The following is a 24,135-nucleotide window of genomic DNA, read 5'->3' as shown; positions in this document are numbered from 1 at the left end:
GTTTACCATCATGCAACAAATGCCGGGTCACACACGCAGAGGTCGTAACCGGAATAACACGAAATAACGCAAAAACGATGTTCTCAGTATAGAGCTCGGCTGATTTAGCATACACACTGAACCTTGCATATGATAACATCTCCGAGTCTGAGGCTTCTGTAAAATTGAAAATTAGTTTTTGAGGAAAGAAAATGGCGGAGTAATTGTCTCGCTTTTCGAGGACACCTCAAAAGCGCCGTGCCGGGAGGAAGGTGGGAGTGAAAGAAGAAAGCAAGCAAGGGGTGCCGTAGTGGAGGGCTTCGGAATAATTTCGACCACCTGGCGATCTTTAGCGCGCACTGACATCGCAGAGCATACGGACGCGTTTTGCATTTCGCCCCCATCGAAACACAGCCGCCGCAGTCGGGTTCGAACCCTAGTACTCTTTGTATACCTCAGTGCGACCGCGGAAGAGAAAGTTTTTTTTTGGTTTGGTTGATGCTGCTGAACGTCCCAAAGCGACTCAGGCTGTGAAGGACGCCGTAATGTAGGGCTCTGGATAATTGCGACTACGTGCGGTTTTTTAACGTGCACTGACATCGCACAGTACACGGGTGTCTAGCTCGCCATCGAAATGCGGCCGCCGCAGCCGGGATCGAACCCGCGTCTTTCGGGTCAGCAGCCGAGCACCATAACCACTGCAGCGGCTGCCGAAGAGAAAGACTAGGTGGTGCTGGTTGTAGTGACACAGTATTCGAACGTAGCAGAGTAATGAAAAGGCTTGAGATCAATATGCTAGAGAGAAAACCGATTAGAAGCGGTCGCTTATCCAGAATGGAGTTCGAAGACGCAGTACTGGTCTACCAGCGTGAATCTTTTAAGGCACACCTGGCGCTGTTTCGTTCAGCGCAGTCAACGATATACGGCAACTTTTAATGCATAAATGCCTTTGTAACCGTGCAACAATCCAGGTCCAATCTCGCTGAAAAACAATAAAGTGGACCTATAAATTTATGAGCATTCCGTGGATACGCGGTAACGTAGGTGTATGCATACGCATACATGACCGCGTAGGTGAAAGGACAGATTATTCTTATTATCACTGTTTTTCCCAGCACCCCACAAGAGTGGGTAATCACTTCGATGTCTTCGTCAATGTCTCTTTCTGAGCTCTCCCAAACTGTAAACCGGTTACCTGCTGCGGATCATGGCCCTGACTGCGCCACCTCTGAGATGATTAAACTTCTTTCTTGAATCCCCCAATGATCTATTGGCGCTTGTAAATTACTATATTGAAACCCCATGGATTCCGAATGTCTATCGTCTTTCAAAAGTTGTCCCTGTGCTTAAAGAACAAGGCGAAGGGTTTGTTTTAGACAGCAGAAGACTAATTTCTTTAACCTCGAATCTGGTGAAATTAGGTCAACGTGCGGTGTATGGCCGAGTCATGCCTTTCATTACCGAAAAGGGGCAGCTGAGCCCCAGCCAAATTGGTTTTAGGTTGGGGTGTCCCATATGCTGTACATACCTACCGGTACTCATACCAACCGAGCAGCGTCCGGTTAGCCCACCACCGTAATCAATATGCTGCGCTTGTTACACATACTTGACATCAGTAAAGCTTATGACAGTGTATAACATGGGCCCCTGCAGCACAGATTACAGGCCCTGGGGTTTCCAACTTATATTGGGCATGGGTATCAGCATCCCTCGCCGACAGGGAATTTTGTTGTTGTCAAAGCGGAGTATCTTCTTCCAAATTCCGCCAGTCTAGAGGTGCTCCCCAAGGTTCAGTTCTCTCTCCCGTCCTTTTCAACGTCTTACTCAGTTCCATTCCGACCACTCTTGATGTGACTGCATACGTGTATGCCGACGATATAGCTTTCTTCGCTGCTGCGACTGTCTTACATTCGCTTTACATGTCGTTGCAGTCCAATTTAAACGCCCTAGCCCAATGGTTACCCGGTATGCACCTTTGCCTTAATGCAAACAAGTTTTGAATGTTAATTTTCACGATTTCTCATCAAGTAAATATCTCGCTTACCGGTATCACGCGACTCCTTAAGTATGTTATCTGTTAAGTATCTCGGGGTTACATACGACATGATTCTCCCTAGGCGGGCGCGTATAGATCAGGTTGCTGCCAATGGAGTTGGAGCGGTCGGATTTCTGCGCACGCTCAGCAGCCCCCATTCCCGCATGCGCAGACACTCTTCTTTTAAAGATATATAATATGTTTATCAGGCCCATCTTAGAATTTGGCTCGGTTCTCTTCTCTGAAATGCCTGCATTCAAGCTGCTCCCTCTCCTGCTTTTAGAGCGAGAAGCACTGCGCCCCTGTTTGGGTCGCTCTAAATTTGTGGCCAACAATGCTTAGTATATTGAGGCGCGGGTGCCATCTCTTATACCGCAAGATTTCGCCTTCTGACAGTCCAAACGTTATTAACGTTATGCGATTCGAAGCAGCATAAGTCCCAGTTGGTTTTCCGTGGTCAGCCAGTGGAAGTCTTTCGTTTCGGTTGGTCTTGTTTTCAAACTCCAAAGGTCTGTTTTGTTGCATATTTGCTCGTCATTAGATGTACGAATACCTGAAATTGTGCATGTGCAGTCCTTCAACTCATTTTTGGACATCACCTTTCTATGCCAAATTAATGCATTTCCCTTTGTTAAACAATATGTCGCAAGTCTATCTGGTGACCTTCCGCTCCCATGTTTCAATTGCGGCTCATGCCTCGCTGTGCGAAGAGAAGACAGGTGTGGGGTTTGGTCTTTTTCTCTACGCCTTCCACATTTCGCTCCTATTTATTTGGTGAGATTCTAACAGTGTTCTTGGCTCTCCGCAAGTTACCCAACTCTATGTCTTTAATAATAGTAATTGCGGACTCGTTACTCTTATGCACTTCTCTATCTGCGCCTACCAAATCGCAGTCATTTCGCAAGTTCAAGTTTCTCATGCCTTCTCGTGTCCAGTCAATTCGGTTTGTTTGGGTTCCTCACCAAAGGCGGCTCCATTTCAATAAGTTGTTGATGCTCTATAGAAGGCATCTCTCAGGGGTGTGATCGTTGATCTCTGCGCGTACACTACAGCGGCCACATTTCGCACGTACACTTTAATGCAAGAATTGGTCGCATCAGCTCTTACTTCCTTAGATAATTTTCAGCGTCCTCTGTTCCCCTGGAGGAATAAAGTTTGGCGATCCCGCAAACTTCAAGTTTCCCTCACGCGACTACGTTAACGTGTGCCACTGTTAACTTTTTACCTCCATAGGCCTGGTCTCGCGATCTCCCCTCTGTGTCCATATTGTGCTGAGCCAGAAACAATCTCTTTTTGTCGCCGCTTCGGTGCGTTAAAGAGGCGACTGCTGGAAGTTCCATTACAGAAACTAAGTATGCGCCTGTCTTCTGCGGTTGTTCTATCCCTTGGCGCTTCGACGCTTTGACGCAGCAATAAAAATGCTTGCTCCGCCATTCAGAATTTTCTTCTCGAATCAAAATGTCTGTGATCGCAATTCATCGACTTTCCCCTTTTATTTTTTTTTCGGTCTTCTTTTCTGTTTTTCATATTCCTATTTCTGGTTTTCTTTCGTTTGTTCTTCACCTCCCACCAATTTAAGCTTATTAGACCCCTTTACCACCCTCTACTACCTTGGTCACTGAGTATGAGTTGATCCTTTTCTTTCCTCATCTGACTTCATTTCTGCTCTATCCAATAAAAAAATTAGATTAGCTGCTGTTTGACTACTGCTGAACCTGGTTAGAGAGCGAAAGCTGTGGTGTATCGGGTAAGTAGACGCGGCTTGGCGTCTGTAACGTTGAGTGCGTTGCGCACACTGGATAGGTGGAGCGCCCATCCTGCCACCCTGGCATATGGCAGTTAAATCAATGGTTGATCTCGAGAGGTTGGTCAACCAATGAACGTTGCGGCCTATTCTACCACCCTCTATCGGCAAATATAAAGGTCAAAGGTCAAGGTCAACGGTCAAATACCAAAGGTCAAGTGATGCGACACCATTGTGAACCACATATGGTAAGGCCTGCAGCCACACTTGACCTCTGGCTCACTTAAAGGTCAACCGGTAACGCACGGCTGAATCGGCTTTCGCTTCAAGAACTATAGGTAGTCACCGCCTGGTCATGGCCAATCCCCCTTGTGGGTATGCGTCATTACACATGGAGAACAACAGGATCATACATGGGCGATCGGTCGGAATAAGTGCGCACCACTTAGGGCCAGCGTTTCGCTTGCGTGTGCATATATCTTCATTTTTTTTTTGTTTCACCAAAGCCATAATCTGAAGAAGGCGCTTTGATTTCGCACGGTGAATGCAATCTCACGCCGGAGATCCCAACATACGTCAGTGGCCTAAATGGTCAGCTCACTGCCTTTTTTTTTCGATAATGGCGTTCGCGCGAGATCTTTGCTATTCATTTTTCCTTGGCTCGCCAGTCGGGACATCAGGCGACCACACACTTTCATCTTCCTACTTCCCTGTACCGTGACTCTCAATGCTCTATTTATTGATGCTTTATTTTCCTGCCTTTTTTTAATTCTTTTCCTCCTCTCCGCCATTTTATTTCTCTGGCCGTCAGGATTCTCGCACAGTCTCCTAGGTTTTTAAGGACTTCTTGTTGGGCGAGTTGGTGCATACTGTTGTAGGAAAGAATTGCGCACAAAAGACACACACAGGAAAAAGCACGAGGGAGGCTGAAAGAGCGCAAACTATCAACTGGTGCTTATTAGATTCAGTGCCGCTTTTATAGGCAGTGTGCACAAATGCCTACGAAGAGGGGAAGGAGAGGAAAAGAAGGCAAATCAACCCTGCGCGACAATCCATCAAAACCGCTCCAAAAAATTCTTTTCCGCGTTGTACAATGAAACGGAGGAGTAACTCACACAGTTATCACCTCTTGCCTTGATGTGGTATGCCTCTAGAAGTTCACGGGAAACTTTGTCATTACTCCTGCCCAGAATTCTGATATTATTTAGCAGTGGCTCACAACCCGTGCATGCAATGCAATGAGCAGGCAAATTTGCTCCTTCTCTATTCCTAATTGAACGCTGATGCTCCCCTGCGCGTTCATTCACGCAGCGTCCTGTCTGGCCCACATACACGCGACCACACTTGAGCGGGATGAGATACACAACGCCCGTGGCGCATTTTACAAATTGTGCCGCATGCTTTATCACGCATGCTCTTTGTCGAGCGCCTTCCGCGCTGATCCTTCGGCACAACCCAGCTAGCTTGCGTGGCGCCGAAAACACCACAGGGACGCCATGCCTATTAGCCACTTTTTCTATATTGTGGGCCACCTTGTGCTTATGCGGGACGACCGTAGTCTTTCTTCGCGGCAATCGCTCCTCTTTGTTGGCGCGGTTTCCTTTTTTTACCTTCCGAAGAAGGTTCTCGGCCACAGCTGAGATGACCTCGCAGGGGAAGCCGGCTGAAAGCAGCCTGTTTATCTGGTTATGAAAGCTGGTGTGCATTGCATGCAGGCATGACTTCGTCAGAGATGATTCCAGGCACGAGCTGACTATGGCTCTCTTAACTATCTTCGAGTGGGCAGAATCATAGGGAAGAAGCCTTTTCTGCGCTCTCGGTGCGTAATGCCAGCAGAAGTGATGCAATCCAATCTCTGGTTTGGTTTATGGTTTATGGGGGTTTAACGTCCCAAAGCAACTCGGGCTATGAGGGACGCCGTAGTGAAGGGCTCTGGAAATTTCGACCACCTGGGATTCTTTAACGTGCACTGACATCGCACAGCACACGGGCCTCTAGAATTTCGCCTCCATCGAAATTCGACCGCCGCGGCCGGGATCGAACCCGCGTCTTTCGGGCCAGCAGCCGAGCGCCGTAACCACTCAGCCACCACGGCGGCTACAATCCAATCTCTAGGTTGAGATCTAAAAATTGCAACGAACCATGGTTCGGAAGTTCGTGCGTACAATTCAAACCCTTCCCATAACGTTTAAAAAGAGTTAGGATGTTATCCACTGAATGAGTGGGGGTCAAGGTTTTTTGTTTAGATAAAACGATTAGAAAATCGTCAACGTAACTAAATGCCTTAAGTACACCCTGGTTACTAAACACCTGATTCAGGGATCGGTCAATAGCGGCTAAAAAAATATTGCAAAGGGTCGGTGCAACGCAGGATCCAATGCAAATGCCCTGTCGTTGAATGTAAAAGTCATCGTTAAAAGAAATAAAAGTGGCTTGCAAATAAAATTCTAGCAAGGAAATAAAGCTGTCTGCTGGCACACCGGCTGAGTTTCGAAAACTTACTTCACCATTCCTTTCAATACATTCTCTGACGGCAACAAACATATCATGAGGCACGGAATAGAACAAATCCTCCACATCTACAGAGAATGCATAGCCTATAGGGGCGTTGGATTTCAAAAAGCGCACAACATCACCGGAGGTCTTTGTGGCAAATGGGTCCATAACTTGTAACCCGCTCAGATGCTTGTGCAAATACTGGCTTATTAGGAACTGCCACGAACCCTTCTCACTAACAATTGCTCTGAACGGCACTGTGTCCTTGTGGGTCTTTGCGGTGAAGAAAACCGATAACGCTCTCTTCCTGCAATCAGTTATCGATCTTGCCAGCTTAGTTAAATCAAGATCGCTGCACAGAGCCGCGGCCCTGCTCTTAATTCTTGTTGCACTGGGCTTCACGCGTACAAAGTTCTTAGCGATCGCTTGGCCAGCCTTTTCGTTGAAAGCTTCTTCTCGCAAAACGACGAACCCTCCAGTCTTATCAGCCTGTAGCAACCGCAGGTTGTTTTTCCTGAAGAAAGAGACAACACTTCTGGTCGGGTCTTTGGTGCGTTTAGTGTTAACAGTTCTTGCCAGAGCTTCTACTCCTTCCAGGAGTAGAAGGTTTAGCAGCAATTTCTCGGTTTGTATTGGTAGGATATCCGAATGCTAGTGAAGCCAGATGAAGACAAGGTTAAAAAAACAACAGACGGAAAGCAAGAGAGAAAGATATCATTTTTGACTCGCCAAGGCCTCTCCGCTTTTCTCGCGAACACTTCCCTAGTCACGTGCGGCAGCTTAAATGCGCGACTGTGAGGCTTAGCACTTTGCACTGTATCAATAACGACCACGACGGACGAGCGATAATGCTTCGACGTGAAGGCTGCGCCGACTTAGCGGATCACGATGTCACACCTCCGTGGTCCCGCTGCTGGGAACGAAAGATAACTAATGTAGGGTGAATTCTACGCAAGGCGGAGTTCACTGATCAAAAAGACCGGTTCCAAAGAGAAAATCACGCGAAGAATGGAATCATTGGCAGAGATCAACAGCAACGCCAGCGACGCACATCAAGCCGGTCCTAAGCGAAGAGCTCTTTATCGAAGGTGACGTCGGGTTAGCGCACAACAGTTTGGCCAGTTTTCACCCGCACGTGAGTGCCCGATCTTTCACACCGTAAACAACAGCAACAAACAGCCCCCAATGCGATGACAGCGATTATAGGAGAGCGATGGAGGACGATGTCTGCGATGGCTGCGCGATGGCTGCATCAGAAACACCGACAGACTCTCGCAGCCCAGTGACTGTCGCCATACCGTCACTTGCTCTGCACTCTTGGAACACCCACGTCAGCGTTAAGAGGAGGCGCTGCTCGCTGAGCATCCTGGCTCTGTTAGACGAGGTTGTTTTCTGAATTGGTGGTGCTCATGGTGGTTTTGATGATGGTGTTAAGGTGCAGACGGGATTCCGCTGCATGTAGAGCTTCACAGAGTTAGAGCAGCAACTCTTGTGATGAAAATAAAAGCTGGGTGAAGACGATGGCTAAAAAGAACAGCGCGACACATGCTGTTGACTATTGTATATTTAATTATTTTAGGTTAAAAATTACAGGATCGGGGGAAGGGAGCACGACAATGACGTGTTAGAGAAGTGCAAGACAGTGTGCGAAACAGAAACACACTGTGTGTTACACTGCATTGCTTGAACTACTAGTAGAATCAACGTGCTCGTAAGACCACCGATGCGCAAGAGATAAATCGCCAAGGTAATTCGGCATCCAGGACGTTATGTGCACTAACCCATACCCACGTTCACTGAAAACTTCACAAAAAGGCTGAGATACTTGATTATTTTTGTATAGTTGCACACTTATGAATACTGTTAGCCAAATGCACAGCGTAATAACAGCGGGTATTAAAGCAAGCGAACTCCTTCAGTGCGCAAAAATGTGAAGCACACATGCCTGTACTCATTCTTATCAAAGCCGCCGCGATGTCTCAGTGGTTATGTATGGTACTAGGCTGCTGACCCGAAAGACGCAGGTTCGATCCCGGCTGCGGCGGCCGCATTTCCACACTCTAAACAAAAATACACCCATATGGGGGTAAAAAGGGAGTGAAATGTCTAGCGCACACCTTGTGCGCTAGAAGAGAGTTTCACTCCCTTTTTACTCCCTTTGTTTAAAGTGTATGGAGGCGAAATGGTAGAGGCCCGTGTACTGTGCGAAGCCAGTGCACGTTAAAAAAACCCGAGGTGGTCGGAATTACCCGGATCTCTCCACTGCGGCGTCCCTCATACGTAACTTGACTCGCTTTGGGCCATTACACGCCACAAACAATCAGACCACCATTCTTATCATTTCCGTCTTTAAATGTTACTCCACTCTACCGATATCCTATAAGAAAACATTAGAGTACGTCTCACGCAGTGTGGTATTCCGCACTTTGCGCACTTTTCCGCACAACAAGCCGCCACGGCACTTTACTACCGAGCGAGACTCAATCGCCGAGCCTCGCTTAACTAAACAACTGCAGGGCATCCATCGACTAGTGAGCTACACAGGACAACGAGCCCCTGTAGCTCTGTAGGCTGTAGACGCGCCTGTGAGCAAAAAAATAACTAGTAAGCAAAGACAGAGCGCAGCCCAGCACGCTAGATTCCTCTGCGCTATCGTCCTGAGCATGCAAATCCCGCAGTATATGCGCCACCACACAAGCACTGTCGTCTGCTTCGATACGGGATCTCTGCAGCAAATAGCTAAAGGAGAAAGCAGAGCGTTTCGTGCAGCCGCAATACGGGTTGAACACAACGAAACGGCGGCGAACACTGCGAGGGCAAATATGAACGACTACCCCACCATCGCTCGCACGGGGCGACCCGGACAAGACAGCCGCCCGCAAGCAAATCGACTGCTTTTCTGTTGGTTGCTGCGACAGGCTCGCATTGCTCCCAGTGCGGGGATATCCAACACTCCAGACAAACATTCCTGAAAACCACCGGTTCTTGCCCGCGTTGTTGTGACCAGTCCACGACACAGGCAGTTGCAAGTGTTCACGGAGTCTATATAGCGGGTGCACATTAGCCAAGCGTGCCGGCCCGCACGACGAAGTCTGAAAGAACCTTTTTCTTTCTTCTTTTTATCACGGTTAAGGGGGCCGAGTTGGAGAAAGAGATCTACGAAGCATTCCTCGTGACGTCTGGGCGACACGGCTTTTGTCCGAGTGCGTGCCCCGTAACGTCCAAAATAAAGAAACGAAGCTTGCCGCTGGGTCGGCCAGATCTAGGTTGCACGACATCCGCTGCGCTCCATCGCTAAAGCCTTAGCGCGCGCGCCAGTATATATATTTTTTCTTTCTTCCATCGCACCGTTCGTTCTTTTCTTTATTTCCCTTCTTCACCTCCGCACTTTGGGGCTCTCCTGCCGTCCGTCCTCCGCCTCTCGCTACGTCCTGGTTAGCGGGGCGAAAACAAGGAGATCACGGCGAGCAGTTAAGCGGGTTCCCTCTGTCGCAATACACGCGCCTCTATTTTTTTTTTCGTTTACGAGCTTCGAGCGAGGCGCTTTGCTGCACTTATATTGTGTGCTTAAGAGCAAGAAGCGTCGCTGATGCGTTGTGCGTATAAGAGCGCCTCACGTTTCGGCATACACGACGACACGTTGACGGCATCTGCAGCGACGCGGCCAGATGCGCTTGGCGTTGAGGCTGCAGCCACGCGTTCTAACCTCCGATATTTATCGGCCGACTTAGGTTCTGCTATACCTTTCAGAGAGTAAGTGACAAATCAGCAACATCGCGCAGTCAAATCAGCCTCCGATAAAGACGTGCCGCCGTACCGACGCTTAATAAATCACCGTTGAAAGGAATGACTGCAAACAATATATGCAAGAATTGGAAAATCAAACGCCATGCGACTGGCTCAACTGCAGCCCGCGCGCCGGACTTCCTTTTATGAGTGCAGACTTTAGTGCAGTTCCCGATGCCCTCTTGGCTCATTGTTTACGACCGCGATAGCCTCGATTGAGCGACGACCTCTGCGAGTGCATCCAAAGGCACTGCTCACAACGATACCACCGATCCATCAGGGTTGGAACGACGGTGTACATCTTTTGGACAGCGGTATATTTCGAGCGGAACTGCATACAGCCACTTCCGTACCGTTCCGATGAGTACGCAAGGCTAGCGTGCTGCGTAACTGAGGATCTGCATGACGGCTGTCGTCTTTCCAATGGTGGTCGCGCAGAACGACCGCTTTAAGCTCTTTACTGCTTCCAGCCGTTGGCATAAAACACGGCGCATACAGCCGCAATAGGGACGCAAGAAGCTATCAAAGAGCCCGCTCTCATTGTTTCTACTTCCATTCTTTGTGTGTGGTGCAGCGCCCTTTTGCTGACTATTTTTTATAAGCAGAACATAGCCCAGAGAGTGCCAGCGACGAATGTGATGACACCGCGCCTTGACCTCCGCAGATGAGCATCCGGAATGGTCTGCCCTCATGACAGGCCTTAGGAGTTTTGTAGGAGCACTGTTGAAACGACAGAGCAATAGAATGTCGTAGGCGGGCTCCGTGACCCAGGGGTACCGCACAACAAAGCAGAGCCGCCAATTCTCGGGAAACAATGCCACGGTGATAATAGACGAGCGGCCGACATTTCGTCTACCTCGCGGGGTGACTGAAACAAGTTACCGCACAAAGTGCCCGCTGGGGCGGCTAGCGGTGCTTTGTCTTGCAACTGATACGCGCACTATAAAATAATAACTCATTATGACTATTGTTTCCATAAAAGCGAGGGCAATACTGTCACGGCGGAGCAGTTGACAACTTTACCACGCGCAAGGAGAATTTTAAGGCCAAGCTGTCATGTCCCGTGAATAAAGGCTGCTTTCCACCCTGTCACGGGACACCACGCGTACTGAAGCGTCCGACCCGCCGGCATGAAAATGAACCGGCCCGAAGTGAATCAAGCGGTCACTGTTGCTTCCCGAAGGAGTAAGCTCTGAGTGGATGGCGAATGCTGGATGGTGCGTGGTGGCGATGCAGATGAGTACTGCGCGCAGCCAGTGGGGCAAGCCGTCGACAAGGCACCAGGCGCACGCTCCATGCGCAACGCGAACTTGCATCAGTGCGGAGGCGCCTGGCAGTCCGTGCAGCGCCGGTGCCGGGGACGACGAGACCGCCGAGAAGACATGTTGCGGGACGAGCACGCAACGGTGCGCCTCTTGCGCGAACACAATGCGGCAGCCCCGAAACAGCCCCGAAACACGCGATCGTGTGGCTCGGCGTCGCCGCAGTTCCGCGTCGCGGCGCCGCGTCCCCGAAGAGCGACCGAGCCCTTCTTCTCGTGAGCACTTGCGCAAGGAGGCAGCCAAGCGCCACGCTGTCTTTCATCACCGCTGCGCGACCGCACGTGCGCGCGCGTGTGTGTGTGTGTTGGTGGGCTGCAACGCCGCTTCGACGAGCGGCGGCGAAGCGGTCCAGTGCCGAGGAAGGGCGACGCGGAAGACGCCGAGGAACTGGAGTGTTGCACCTCTTCTGACCGCCCTCTGTGTAAGGAGGTCCAAAGGCGCGCTAGCCTCCGGAGGGATTGAGCGCGATGCACTGATCTTACCGCTGGACTAGCACACGCTATCACTGATGCTGCAAGAGTAGACCATGAAGAAATATCGCAACGATGACGAAGCGAGGAGCTCAGCGGATTTTACAGAGTTAGGTGAGCCGCCACCGAAGCCTAGCGCCTCGGTCTGTCGAATAACGTCCTTGTGTTTTCCAAAGCCCATCCTTGTCTACATTTATTGCACAGCAGCTAGCGAGACGCTAGCTCCTCCGCAAGAGAAACGACCTGACAGTGCGAGTCAGACACAAAGTACGAGGCACGAACATTGTAAAACATACGTCCGTGAGTCAGCGTCTCCAAACTGACAAAAAAAGCAGTGCTACTAGTGGCTTTGTTCATTAGAGCGTATACGACAAGGAGGTGCTGGCTTAGCGCCGCGCACCCGTCCTAATCCAGACAGAAATATGGTACAGGTATACGCTATCCTCGCTACGCTGTTGCCGGCTAGCGGTACACGGCACGCTACTGGATTTTGAAGGCGCGGGGGACCGTCGGGGGTTTTACCACATCTGGATGAAATTTCTGTCGGGATTAGGACGCGCGCTTCGCTGAAGATGGCATTGGCTAAGCCTACCTGGACAACAGGCCATTCGGGGACAGCGCGTCGCATACCGCCAACCAACAAGGCTGCGCTGTTAGGTGGTTTGCGAGTGAAATTACGGGCATCATGCATGGTGCGCCACAGCAGTCAGCTAAGATGGCGGAGGCCGCAGCAGGACGCCATAAGCGGATTAAACATGCGCGCCCTACGCTCACACCGACGTGGCTGCCACTGTGGCCTGAGTGAAAGTGACCTAAAACGTAGCTGCACGTTTAAACGCTCTAACATGAGAGCCCTTAGCCGCGCTCGTTGACCGACGCGGCGCGGCTGACAACTGAAGTGCGATGTCACAGCATGGTCAGAAACAGTTTCTCTCGCCTTGCTTGAGAATCGACGTCGGAACCATGCCCTCTTGTCTTGGAACCACTTACATTCAACTCGAATTATTTAGGTACTTTCTAGCCACGCCGCCCCCCCCCTTCTCCTCGAAAAAAAAGGAGACGAAACCAGAAGTAAACCGGAGGGGCGAATCCGTCGCGACAGGCCAGTTCAAAAACCTACCAAACACGAGAAAGGCATAACTGCTCAGCGATTTTTTAAAGCCGAATTTTAATGGAGGCGAAATTCTAGAGGCCCGTGTACTGCGCGATGTCAGTGCACGCTAAAGAACCCCAGGTGGTCGAAATTTCCGGAGCCCTTCACTACGGCTTCCCTCATAGCCCGAGTCGCTTTGGGGCGTTAAACCCCCGTAAACAATAAACCAAACCATGAAGCGCGGGTTCAGCAAGCCTCAACTCCAAATTGTGCGAGTGCAACCGCAACGGACACCTTTACACCCGAGCTATTAAGCCTTCGTGAGGCTCAAACCACACTTGGAGCGACCCCTGGGGTTCCATATATGAACTGCAGCGCTTACTAGAGCGCAGAAGCAGAAACCGGGCGACCAGAGCCTCCCCTAGCCTTCAGGAGGGGTCTTGAGGCCTGTCTGATCTCACGCTCGTCATCGCCAGCCGAGGCAAACCCGAACCGAGAGCGGGGCTGTTCAGCCACGGGAGAGTGCCCCGCTGAACGGGCGAAGAGGGCCCCTGTCGGCTTCCCCCGACCGAACCGAAAGCGCCAGGCCATGCACATGCGTCTTGGCGCCCTGGGGCGCGCTGAGATGCGGAGGCCACCACCGCCAGCCTCAGCGGCGAGGCTCGCGATGCAAGGCGCGCGCAACTTTTGCTCGGGTATTAGTGCGTGACCGGTGACCGCCCGCTTCGGACAACTCGCTCACCCTTCTCCCGAAGAATGGCGTGCCGCACCAGAAAGCAAGGAAACGAACAAGAGAATAACATGTGCGGCCCAGCCACGCACAAAGGCGGCCGCCACGCGTAATCGCGCAGCTCCTGTTCTCACGAGACGCTGCTGACGGCGGAGATTGCGGCCCGTTGCTGCTATACCGTGCTGCGCTGCGCTGCTCGCGTAAGAGTGAGGCAGATGCTACAGTAGCATCACGCTTCGTATAGCGACCAGAGTACCGGCTGAATACTGTCTATACGGCTACACTTGTTTTTTGTTATTGTTGTTGCTGGGTGCGACTTTTCCACCACCCTCGAACCTGCTTCGCGGGTCCAGAACTTGTTCCAGCGCAAATGCCGCACTCCAATAAGCCATTATCATCCGAGGCTTGCGATGTCGGTTGAAAGCAGCGCATGAATGCGCGTCTGCCTTTCACTGGAACGAAATAAAAGCTCGAAGTAGCGTCAAAAAATAGGACACTGTAAACTGTGGAGTTTGCTTTTTTTTTATAAGGTTTAACGTCTGAAAGCGGCTCAGGCAATGAGGGACGCCATAGTGGAGGGCTCCGAATAATTTCGACCGCCTGGGGTTCTTTAGCGCGCACTCACATCGCATAGTATACAGAGGCCTCTAGCATTTTCCCCCATCATAATGCTACCGCCGCGGAAAGGATCGAACCTGCGTCGTTCGGGCCGAGTGCCATAACCACTGAGCCACCGCGGCGGCTTGAACTGTGCGGTTTAACGTCCCGGATAACACACGTACGAGGGAAGCCGTAGTGGAGGGTGGTTGTGATAACTACACTTGTACGATTACCTTAAATGAACAGTGAGCGGTGTCCACCGTCCAAGACTCCGTTGGAGGCTGCTGCCGCTCGGGTTCTATCGAAAATACCAAACCCGACACATGCGCTGTCCAGGTCGGAACACGACGATAAGAGGAACCTGGCCGTAGTGGAGGGCTCTGAATTATATGTAGACCACACGGGGTTCTTGAACGTGCGCTCCCAACGCGCAGAACATGGCTGCCTTGTGTCCGCAAGGCTGTTGGCTCCGTGAAAATAGCCGTCTAGAGGACAGTAAATTGCGATCCTGCGGCCTGTAGCACTGCAGGCAAGGAGCCGCAATAAATGCGGCACGAACCTTCAAGCTCACGTACGCAGTGAAATCTTCCGCTATGCCGCGCACCTGACTGATGCTGAACAGATCCAGCTGAACTGAGTTGATCACGCAGTATGAACGGCCATGCTGTGCATCGTAGGACGAAAATCCTTTGAAAAGTAGCTCATTCACAATCACTCGTGACTATAAAAAAACTGCGCAAAACCAATCAAACTGTCCAAATAAGCCCTTCATAAGGTGCAAGCTGTGTGCATGTCTCACATGCATAGAAATAGTGTAAAACTGCACTCACAATTACTCCAGGAATTGGATGACATCACTTTCAAGCCGTCTCAACAACTGGTTTTGTAGAATAAAAGGGCACACAGTTCTATCCATTACTTCATAAAGACCTCAAATGTGGTACGTATCCTTGTGCCAGTCTTTTGGATGTATCAGACGATTTCTATTAGAATTAAAAATTGCTTCAAGAAGTATTATCGAGGTAGTTGACTGAATAAAAAGACTAATAAGGTCAACAATGTCTCTCTTTTTTTCTTTGCCGCCAAGATGGGTCTCGTCGAACTGTTCACCCACGCTTGCAAAAACACACAGAACACACAAAGCAGGAGGCATATTAGCGAAATATAAAAACACACCAAAAGGCCTAGCTAGCTATTTGAGAGTTCAGCAGTATTCCGCACGCGAAAATATGGTACGTCGGTGCATCGTTCTCCGTTTGCCGGCACTTGAAGCAGGTGGGACACGTGTCCCGCCTTTGTCCCGCAGCGGGCACAGTCAAGCTCATGATGATGATGTTTTGGTTTCAATGGCACAAGGACAACAAAGCCACCGAGCGCAAATAATATGGTTTAGATACAGACGAGGTAATGAATGGTATCAAAGTGATTCTAAAAAAAACTATGTGCTGGAACAGTTATATAAGGCCAGGAAAAATAAAATTTCCAACAATTCATCTAAACATGTGTTCCTTCCTGTGACGTCCTGTGGCCACAACTAAGAGGGAGAGAGAGAAGACTAATGGTGTATTCGACTGGTCGCTTTAGATCGCTCTAGAGCGCTCTCAGAGGCGACCGCACATTCGGCTGGTCGAAGCCGGCCGCTCTGACTACATTCGGCTGGTTCTTTCTGAGCGCTCGCCTCCAGCTCAGAGCGCTCTGACGCGCTCCGAGAAAAAAGTCGGAGCGGCTCCGAGATGAGTTCACGTGACAGAGCCACTTCCGGCATTTCGCGAAAGCTGTGCGAGGCCTCGGCATCCCCTGCGCGTATGCAGAAGCAAGTGTAGGCTTTTGACGCTGTAGTAGCGTCCTTGCTGTGTTGTGTTTTGCGGCTGCCGCGCTGTGTGAGGCAAAATGTCCAAAAGACGCCGGATAACTACGCTAGGAACGCGGTCTGTGTTGCTCTCGCATGACAACAACGATTCCAGCAGCAGCTCAGATGAGGGCGACAGTGCCATCAACAAGGCGATGTTCGAAAAATGAGCGTCCCGTGGGACGGAAACCAGGGGTAGCGATCGATACAGGCTAGGCGGTGACCGCGATGCAAACAGCGTGCGACCACGTGCGGCTAAAATTATCAATGGACCTTACGTGCGCCAACTGTCGACATCAGCAGCAGTACCGCGTCGTGGTTCCGGAAGTTACGTCCCCTTCTGCCTCATGCGCTTCCGCTCTAAAAACTCGCTGACCATTCGGCTTGTCTAGTGTCGCTATGCGCTCAGAGCGAGAGCAGACCCCACTCTGCCAGATCTTAACCGGATCGCGGGAGCGACCAGTCGAAGACACCATAAGACGTGTCTGGATCTAGTGAGAATGAGTGAAAAAAGTCATTCAGGGGGGCGCTTTGTTGGCCTAAAGTGCGGTAAGGTGAAAGCCTTTAGCGCGGTGTTGCTGTTTGTGAATCTTAAATGCTGGAGACACTGGAGGGCGTTTGGAAGGCATCTTTCTGATTCGACGCCTTTCCGCAAACACTCTCCAGCGTCCTAGACAAGAACTACATATGCGTTGGCAGGAAGTAGAGCAGTCGTTGGCACGCCCGGCTGCGGAACGGAAGGATGGTGGTTCGAATCCGATCGTGCACAAGGGGGTTTTTTTTTGTAGCGAAAGCTACACTGGCCAGAACTTGCAGTTTCTCCGTGCTTGCACCGCACGACGTGACTGGCCACGTGACAACAACTAACCTGGACTTGCAACCCAGGTTAACCAATGCTGACCAAGCTATATGTCTTAGCTTCCCTTACGTATATCCTAGCATACCCGAGCTAAGCCACTGCCAATTTTTTTCTTCAGTTGCTGAATAATAATATTAATTAGTTTTGGGGGAAAGGAAATGGCGCAGTATCTGTCTCATATATCGTTGGACACCTGAACTGCGCCGTAAGGGAAGGGATAAAGGAGGGAGTGAAAGAAGAAAGGAAGGAGAGGTGCCGTAGTGGAGGGCTCCGGAATAATTTCGACCACCTGGGGATCTTTAACGTGCACTGACATCGCACAGCACACGGGCGCCTTAGCGTTTTTCCTCTATAAAAATGCAGCCGCTGCGGTCGAGTTTGAACCCGGGAACTCCGGATCAGTAGTCGAGCGCCCTAACCACTGAGCCACCGCGGCGGAGTTGCTGAAGAGCGTGACATCAGACGGACAGGCTCGTGGCCACGAGTATGAGCCAATAAAGGTTTTCGCTTTAATACAAAAGGTAAATAGCGCATAAACCGCGAGCCTCATCCCCAGGAAAGCGACAGGTTCCCTTAACTCTTCACATATTGAATAATTTTTCTAAAAAAAGCTCGTGTTTTTAGCGCGAAAGGACTTCTAGCTGCATTCCTCGGGCTTCAGCGGTGTGTGTGTGTGTGAAGCCACTGAGTAGCAAGTGTAACTGCTCATAGGTCAGTGGACACATCAGTCGCGCTGTGAGTAGGCGGTGGCGTCCACCTACAAATTGAGCCATCTGTGCGCCTTCCCTTTTTTTCTAAACCAGCGGAAGGTTTAGACCCCGTCTATTTTGAGAAAAAGGCGCGTAACTGGCTCTCCGGGTCAGTGGACACCTCTATCGCTCTTTGAGGCATGTGCGGTGGTGACCACCTGCAAAACTCTCGCACAATGTTTCGCGCTTAGCAAAGCTAAACCGCCAGCCATTTTCAAAGCGAAAGCTTTACTCCCCCCTCTCCATGACTTCTTCGCCGTGTGCGCGAGTTTGAGCTTGAATCGAGGAGAAACCACGGGACAGCTATGACGTCACTCAACCGCCGCCGAAACCGAGCGTTCGCGTGTGTTTCTATGGGCCGTCGGCGTTCATTGTGCTCATTGGCGCTGACATTCTAGGCTGCGACGATTTTGTGGAAAGTAGAGGCGCATAAGTGGCTCCCTGGGACAGTGGACGCCTCAATCGCGCTTTCAGGTAAGCGCCGGTGGTGAGAGAGAGATGTGGGCTGCATGTATTAGCGCTGACAACGTTGTGGCAGAGAGGCGAAACTTCAGCAATGGGCCGGAGCGTTCACTGGGTGACCAACCTCTCGCGATCAACCATTAACTGCCACCTTCCAGGGTGGCGCTGTTAGTGGTTATTTATTAATAAAATAACAACGGAAGAAAAAAATGTCGCTAGCCGCGGCATCTGCCATCGAAACCTGAAGCACCTGAGCTGTGGTTAGCGGGAATAAAAAGACAGGGAGACGACAGGGAGACGACAGGGAGAGCGAAAAGTAAGGGGGGAGAGAAAGTGAGAAAAAATAGGGGTGGGGGTAATATACAGTATGTGCAAATACATAATAAGAAATAAATGTGGGGTGCTGCGCCGCGCATGACAAGAGTAAACTGCCTATCCAGAGTGCGGAACGCACTCGACGTTACAGACGCTAAACCGCGTTTACTTGCCCGATACACCACAGCTTTCACTCTCTAATCAGCTTCAACAGTAGTTAATCCGCAGCTAATTTTTTTGAACATCTGATTTCAGTGAATGTTCTAAGCACAACGTACCAGAATTTTACATAGATCATTTAATGATTAATCTAAAAAAGTACTATGAATTTCAAAACACAGTAATCGCACCAAACAAGACTCACGAAGTCCTATAGTTCGGCCACTGAGATAATAACAGAGTAACGTTACTGACTACGCTATTAAATCAACCCCGAAACACATCCAGCCAGACTAGCCACCAAGCAGTGTCTGCTCATAAAGGATGCACTCGGCGTTGAGAGACCACGCACCAGGTAGCAAACGCTCATCCCGTTTCTTCACGGCGCGTCAACAGCGCGTGCAATGCTTCGCACGTGCCAGGGACGCCCAGCTTACGAAACGACGAAACGCGGCTTAATCCATCGCGTCGCTTTCGAAAATCTCCCAGTTAAACCCGCAGGGGGTCGCCCGCCCCGCAATCCACGTCTCTCAGTGGCCGCCCCCAGCTTAATATCCGGGTTTCCCCCCACACACGTGCGCTTACCCCAACGACGGCAGCGTACGGCTCCCATGTCGCAGCAGCTCGCCGTGACGCAAGAAGGCAGCGCGCCCTGTCAGCGCTCCCGGGAATGCCGCCGCAGCGCAGGGCTCCACGTGCGAGACTTGCCGGACGCGCCGAGGTAACATGGCGGAGCAGCATCATCCAGATCCCGACGTGAACGCGCTCCGACTCCTTCCTACCCGAATGGACGCTGGTCGTACTACGATCATGGGAGGGCCCAGCTTCTTGTCGGGTAAAAACAGCACGAATATCAACCGAGCCTGCTTCCTGGTCGACTGACGTGTGTCATCATCACATGCGCAGCACGTGCAACGCTGCCAGTGTTTGGCACGGGGACTTTCGCGAGCGCTCGTGACGCCGCCAGCGCTGTTCACCGCGCTTCAAAAGGGTTGCCGTGACTAGACGCTATTGTGGCCGCAGGGCAGTGCGCGCACTCGTGAGCGAACTTTGGTGAGTCTCTGTGCATTCCTCGAACACACGGGCTTGACGTCCCGTCTGTTCTCCGTCAGGTAGTTACACGCAGTGACCGAATGCTCCGCGAGTTCTACCTTGAACGATTAATAACTGGACGCCTCACTCCAGTTGTAACCATCACAGTGCTGTGCGGGTGTGTGATTTAATTCCTCTAAAATGAACTAATCACGCGCACAACCTGGACACATTTCTTATTGTGTAAATAGTTTGTACATATTACTTCTCCCCCTATCCCCTCTTCCTCTCCCCTCACCTCTTTCATTTCATTTCTCCATTCTGCCTGCTGTCCTTTATTTCCGCTGCCCCAGCTCAGGTGCTTCAGTATCGATGGCAGATGCTGGGGCTAGCAAAAATCTTTTCCTTCCTTTTTACTATTATTTTTAACAAAACCACTACCACCACCACCAACCACTAAAGGCTGTTAGGAGATGCTGTGTGCGTAGTGTACTTGATGAGAAAGGCCGTAGCCGGGACCTGTCAAAAGCAGCGCGATTCCGCTACCATGCTAGGCGAAATGGGACGCTCCGCGAGTCTCATCGACAGCACAAGCGTAGCGATGTCTCAGCATGTCGAGGATACCATGTTGTCCGCATGAGACGCCGCGCATGAGGCCACTGAGTGTGGTGGTCAGTCGTGAACGCGGTTCGTAAAAGATAACAGCGACGGCGGGGCTGATAACATGAGTGAAATTTGGCGCGACCTTCTTGCATCAAGCCAGGAATGGCGGGAAGCCTGCGATTGCTTTCACAGAAAGCCATTTAACAATATCGTTTTAGTTTAAAAAATTTTGCAGAGAAACTTGACACTGCTTAAGTGCGGGAATGCGAAAACATTTCAAGCGCTGTCCTGTTTCTTCGGAGTTTTCATATTTGCGCGGACGACCACATTTCACTTCGGGTGGTGCAGAGGAGGAGGAGGAAAGGCAGGGAGGTTCCGGTGCAGGATTCCCAGTTTGAATTCGTATCTATGCAGGTGTGGGTTGACACCGACAAACCTATGTGACTCATGCGAGGAAGTTGAATCTGTAGACCATTTTTTCCTCTACAGTCCACGGTTCGCACTGCAGAGGAAGATTCACCTGGAGGTTCTTCTCTCCAGGTTAGGGCTCCCGTTATCTCAGCCAGTGTTATTGTAGTTCGGTGCAAGCGCCAAAGAATTTACATAGGGTTCAATTTGTGGGATTATCCATGATTACATAATTGCAACTGGTAGGTTCATTTGCTAATTCTTTTAAAATTGTTCGAGCTCTTCCTTTTTCATTAAAATGATGTCTGTTATTTTACTTTAAGTATTCTTATGTCGCTTTTATCGATACATTTTTCAACATTCACGCTTGGTGCTAAAATATTGTCGTAATCTCCTATAAACATTTCCTTGTTTATGCCACTACACCTTGGCCAATCCCCTATGTGGGTATATGCCATGCCTTATAAGAGGACGAAGAAGAAGAAGGAGGTTAACCAGACGAATGTATAGCTGTGGACATTTTACAATATATAAGCTGTAGACATTGATATGGTCCACTGTTCATTGCGCGAGCACACACACAACCGGCTTCTATGAAATCCAGCGACGATGTATTGCACCACATACACACACACGCATGTACCACCAGGAACGACGTACGACGAACGTCTGCTTTGATGCGAAAGTCAGGGAGGACATACAGTTAAAGATGCGCATGCTGTCGGTCCGAATCCCTGTCGCAACCTAGCCTCCAACTTGACTGGCACATGTAAGCTATATCATATGAAACGAGAAATAGTATGACACCACCCGGAACGCTGTACGACAAACGGCTGCGTCGCAATTTTGGCACGCAATTGAAGGGAAAACTGGCGCCACATGGAGGTCGGCCAGTGCCGGGTATATATAGACTAACGACATGTATAGGATTGTAGGAAGTGGCGTTGCTCGCCTTGCTGTGTGCTTCAGGTGGTCAATGATGATGTTACCCTATTTTTCCATCGCTGGGATTTTCTATACCGTTCGCGAGTACACACACACACGCGCGCGCGCGCCGCCTGAAAATTGAAAATTGGTTTTTGGGTAAAGGAAATACCGCGGTATAATAATAATAATTGGTTTTTGGGGAAAGTAAATGGCGCAGTGTGTGTCTCATATACCGGCGGACAACTGAGCCACGCCGTAAGGGAAGAGATAAAAGAGGGAGTGAAAGAAGAAAGGAAGGAAGAGGTGCCGTAGGGGAGGCCTCCGTATAATTTCGACCAACTGGGGTCTTTCACGTGCACTGACATCGCACAGCACACGGGCGCCTTTGCGTTTCGCCTCCATCGAAACGCGGCCGGCACGGTCGAGTTCGAACCCGGGTACTCTGGATCAGTAGCCGAGCTGAGCCACCGCGGCGGTTGACACACCACCTTCTTTTCTCATAATGGAACGAGTAATGCTTTCGCATTACCATTGGTTACCAGGATAATAAAGGCGCAGTAACTGTCTCATTTCTGCGTGGACACCACAACCGAACCGTAAGTGAAGGGAGGAAGGTGGGAGTGCAAGAAGAAAGAGAAATAGGCGCCGTATAGTGGAGGGCTGCAGAAAAATTTCGACCACCTGGGGATGTTTACCGCGCACTGACAACGCACATCACACGGGCGTCTTTTGTCATTTTGACGTAACAGGCAAAGGCGCTTTCACTGTGAGTGCGATGAGCATCTCCCGTAGGGTAGCGGCTACGGTAATCACGGACCGAGTGGAAGAGGCCAAAGAGACTGCAGTAGCACTTAGGAATGGTTCAGGAAGGCAGCAGCTCAAATCTAAGTGATTCCAAAACGGCCCTTCGCAACTTCGCGAGGGGTCGTATCTCCGCCACTGCATGCAAAATTCTTCGTATACGATGCCAAAAGATAGGAAGTGGGTCTGGTGTGGTTTTCAGTTTCAGTTTCCCTTAATTCAGCGGTGAAGCGCATCAGGTTGTCTAAGTCATTGATGAACAGCGATGGATTGCTGCAGTTAACTGCGCACATGATGACGTCACGGTAATTTTTGAAAGGTTGCACCGGACCTGAAAATGAGTGCCAACCGCTTTTGTGACGTGAACCGAAACAAACGCCCCGAATATCCGCGGATAGACGTCGAGCGGGTGTCGCAACTCCAAAGCCTTTCTTTGCAAGATCGCGCGAATTCAAATTGCGGTCAACCCTATCCAAAGGCACCGCCCTCGCGTTCACCTTCGCTACGTCCCAATTCTGGCGCAACTCGGGAAACAGTCCCCTTGGCAGTTCAAACTGGACAGAGCCAAGCCTCGCTAACTCCGACAGAGGTTACGCAAGCAGCCGGGACGCCGGCTGACGGCGTTTGCGGAACTAATCGACGCCGCCGTTGCGGAACAGATGTCGGCGGCAGGCAGATAATACGGGGTGGGGGGCTGGCAAAAGCAAATGAGAAATAGGCATTGCCGCATATACCTAGAAATGGAAGAGACTCGAGCGAAAGAAATTATTCCCGGGCGACAGCCGTTGAGTAAGCAAGGCCGGGAACTTGAGCTCAACGCGCGCGTTGGCTGTGTGACTGTTCAGCGGCCTTTGTAGGCGATGGACCTAAACGTACGGCATGACAGTGAATTAGAACACCGGGCACAGCCACAAAGAGTGACGGCCCTCTCTGAGCTGATTATACGTGAAGTTAGCAGCCAACCGGGACCCCGGGATCTCGTTCAAAGTCGCACGCAAAGCTTCTTCTCCTTTCCACCTCTGGAAGGAAGTGTGTGGGCGTGTGTGTGTGTGTGTCAGGGATAAGGCAATATGCGCATGCACCAGTTCGCGCGCCGCGGAGCGCATCGTTCCCATGACGTCGACGAGTTGCAAAATCCGTTTCCCGTGCGAAGAGCGACTACTCATTTCATTCATTTTTCAACCTATATGCGAGCATTCGGGCGTACAGCTGGCCTTGGTAGACATCGCGGATAATAACGTATACAAATGCAGGAAAGCCGTATACAGTCGGAGAAAAGTTCACTGCATGCGGATTCGCGGAAAAGAACTAATTCCTGCGAATTACCTCGCTAGCCAGTCAGATGGTATTTGTTCCAGCGGAAGGAGAACACATGTCCTTTTCATTCCTGTGTGCTTTCCACTGACCTCACTAGCCTGACTCCGTAGAAGTAAATTTTTCCCCCTAATTCACATCCCGCACAGTTTTATCCAGGGCTGTACGTATGCGTGAGCGTCCGATCGAAAACGAAATAGGTGTGCTGTGCTGGCAGGCAGGCGCGATCGAACTTAGCATGGCGCTCATTCTCCCTGCAGTGTAGTTGTCCAGTATCATTTCAAGTGAATGCGACAGAAAGAAACCTAGTGGGTATTCTCTCTGTGCGGTTGATTACCACGAGAGTTTAAGGAGTGAAATGGCACGAAGGAGGTTGCAAGTTCTCTTTCTAAGCTTAAGTAT

The 24,135-nt window shown here is 50.5% G+C and overlaps 1 protein-coding gene across 5 annotated transcripts in view; it reads right to left on the bottom strand.

Annotated features, from left to right (window-relative positions):
- The window catches only part of Men (NADP-dependent malic enzyme), a 145,017-nt gene that overhangs the window by 32,230 nt on the left and 88,652 nt on the right, over positions 1-24,135 (bottom strand). The window contains exon 1 of one of the 5 annotated variants that reach the window (XM_077632670.1): positions 19,234-19,489. The exons of the other annotated variants lie outside the window; for them this stretch is intronic. Coding sequence (XP_077488796.1) covers positions 19,234-19,392 — 159 coding nt within the window. The 5' untranslated portion in view covers positions 19,393-19,489. Of the gene's footprint in view, positions 1-19,233; positions 19,490-24,135 lie in introns of those variants that run through there. 5 annotated transcript variants of the gene reach the window in all.

This window comes from Amblyomma americanum, chromosome 7, assembly GCF_052857255.1.
Source record: "Amblyomma americanum isolate KBUSLIRL-KWMA chromosome 7, ASM5285725v1, whole genome shotgun sequence".
Taxonomy (NCBI): domain Eukaryota; kingdom Metazoa; phylum Arthropoda; class Arachnida; order Ixodida; family Ixodidae; genus Amblyomma; species Amblyomma americanum.
Note: the sequence above shows the minus strand (reverse complement) of the source record. Positions and strands in the feature narration are given on the sequence as shown.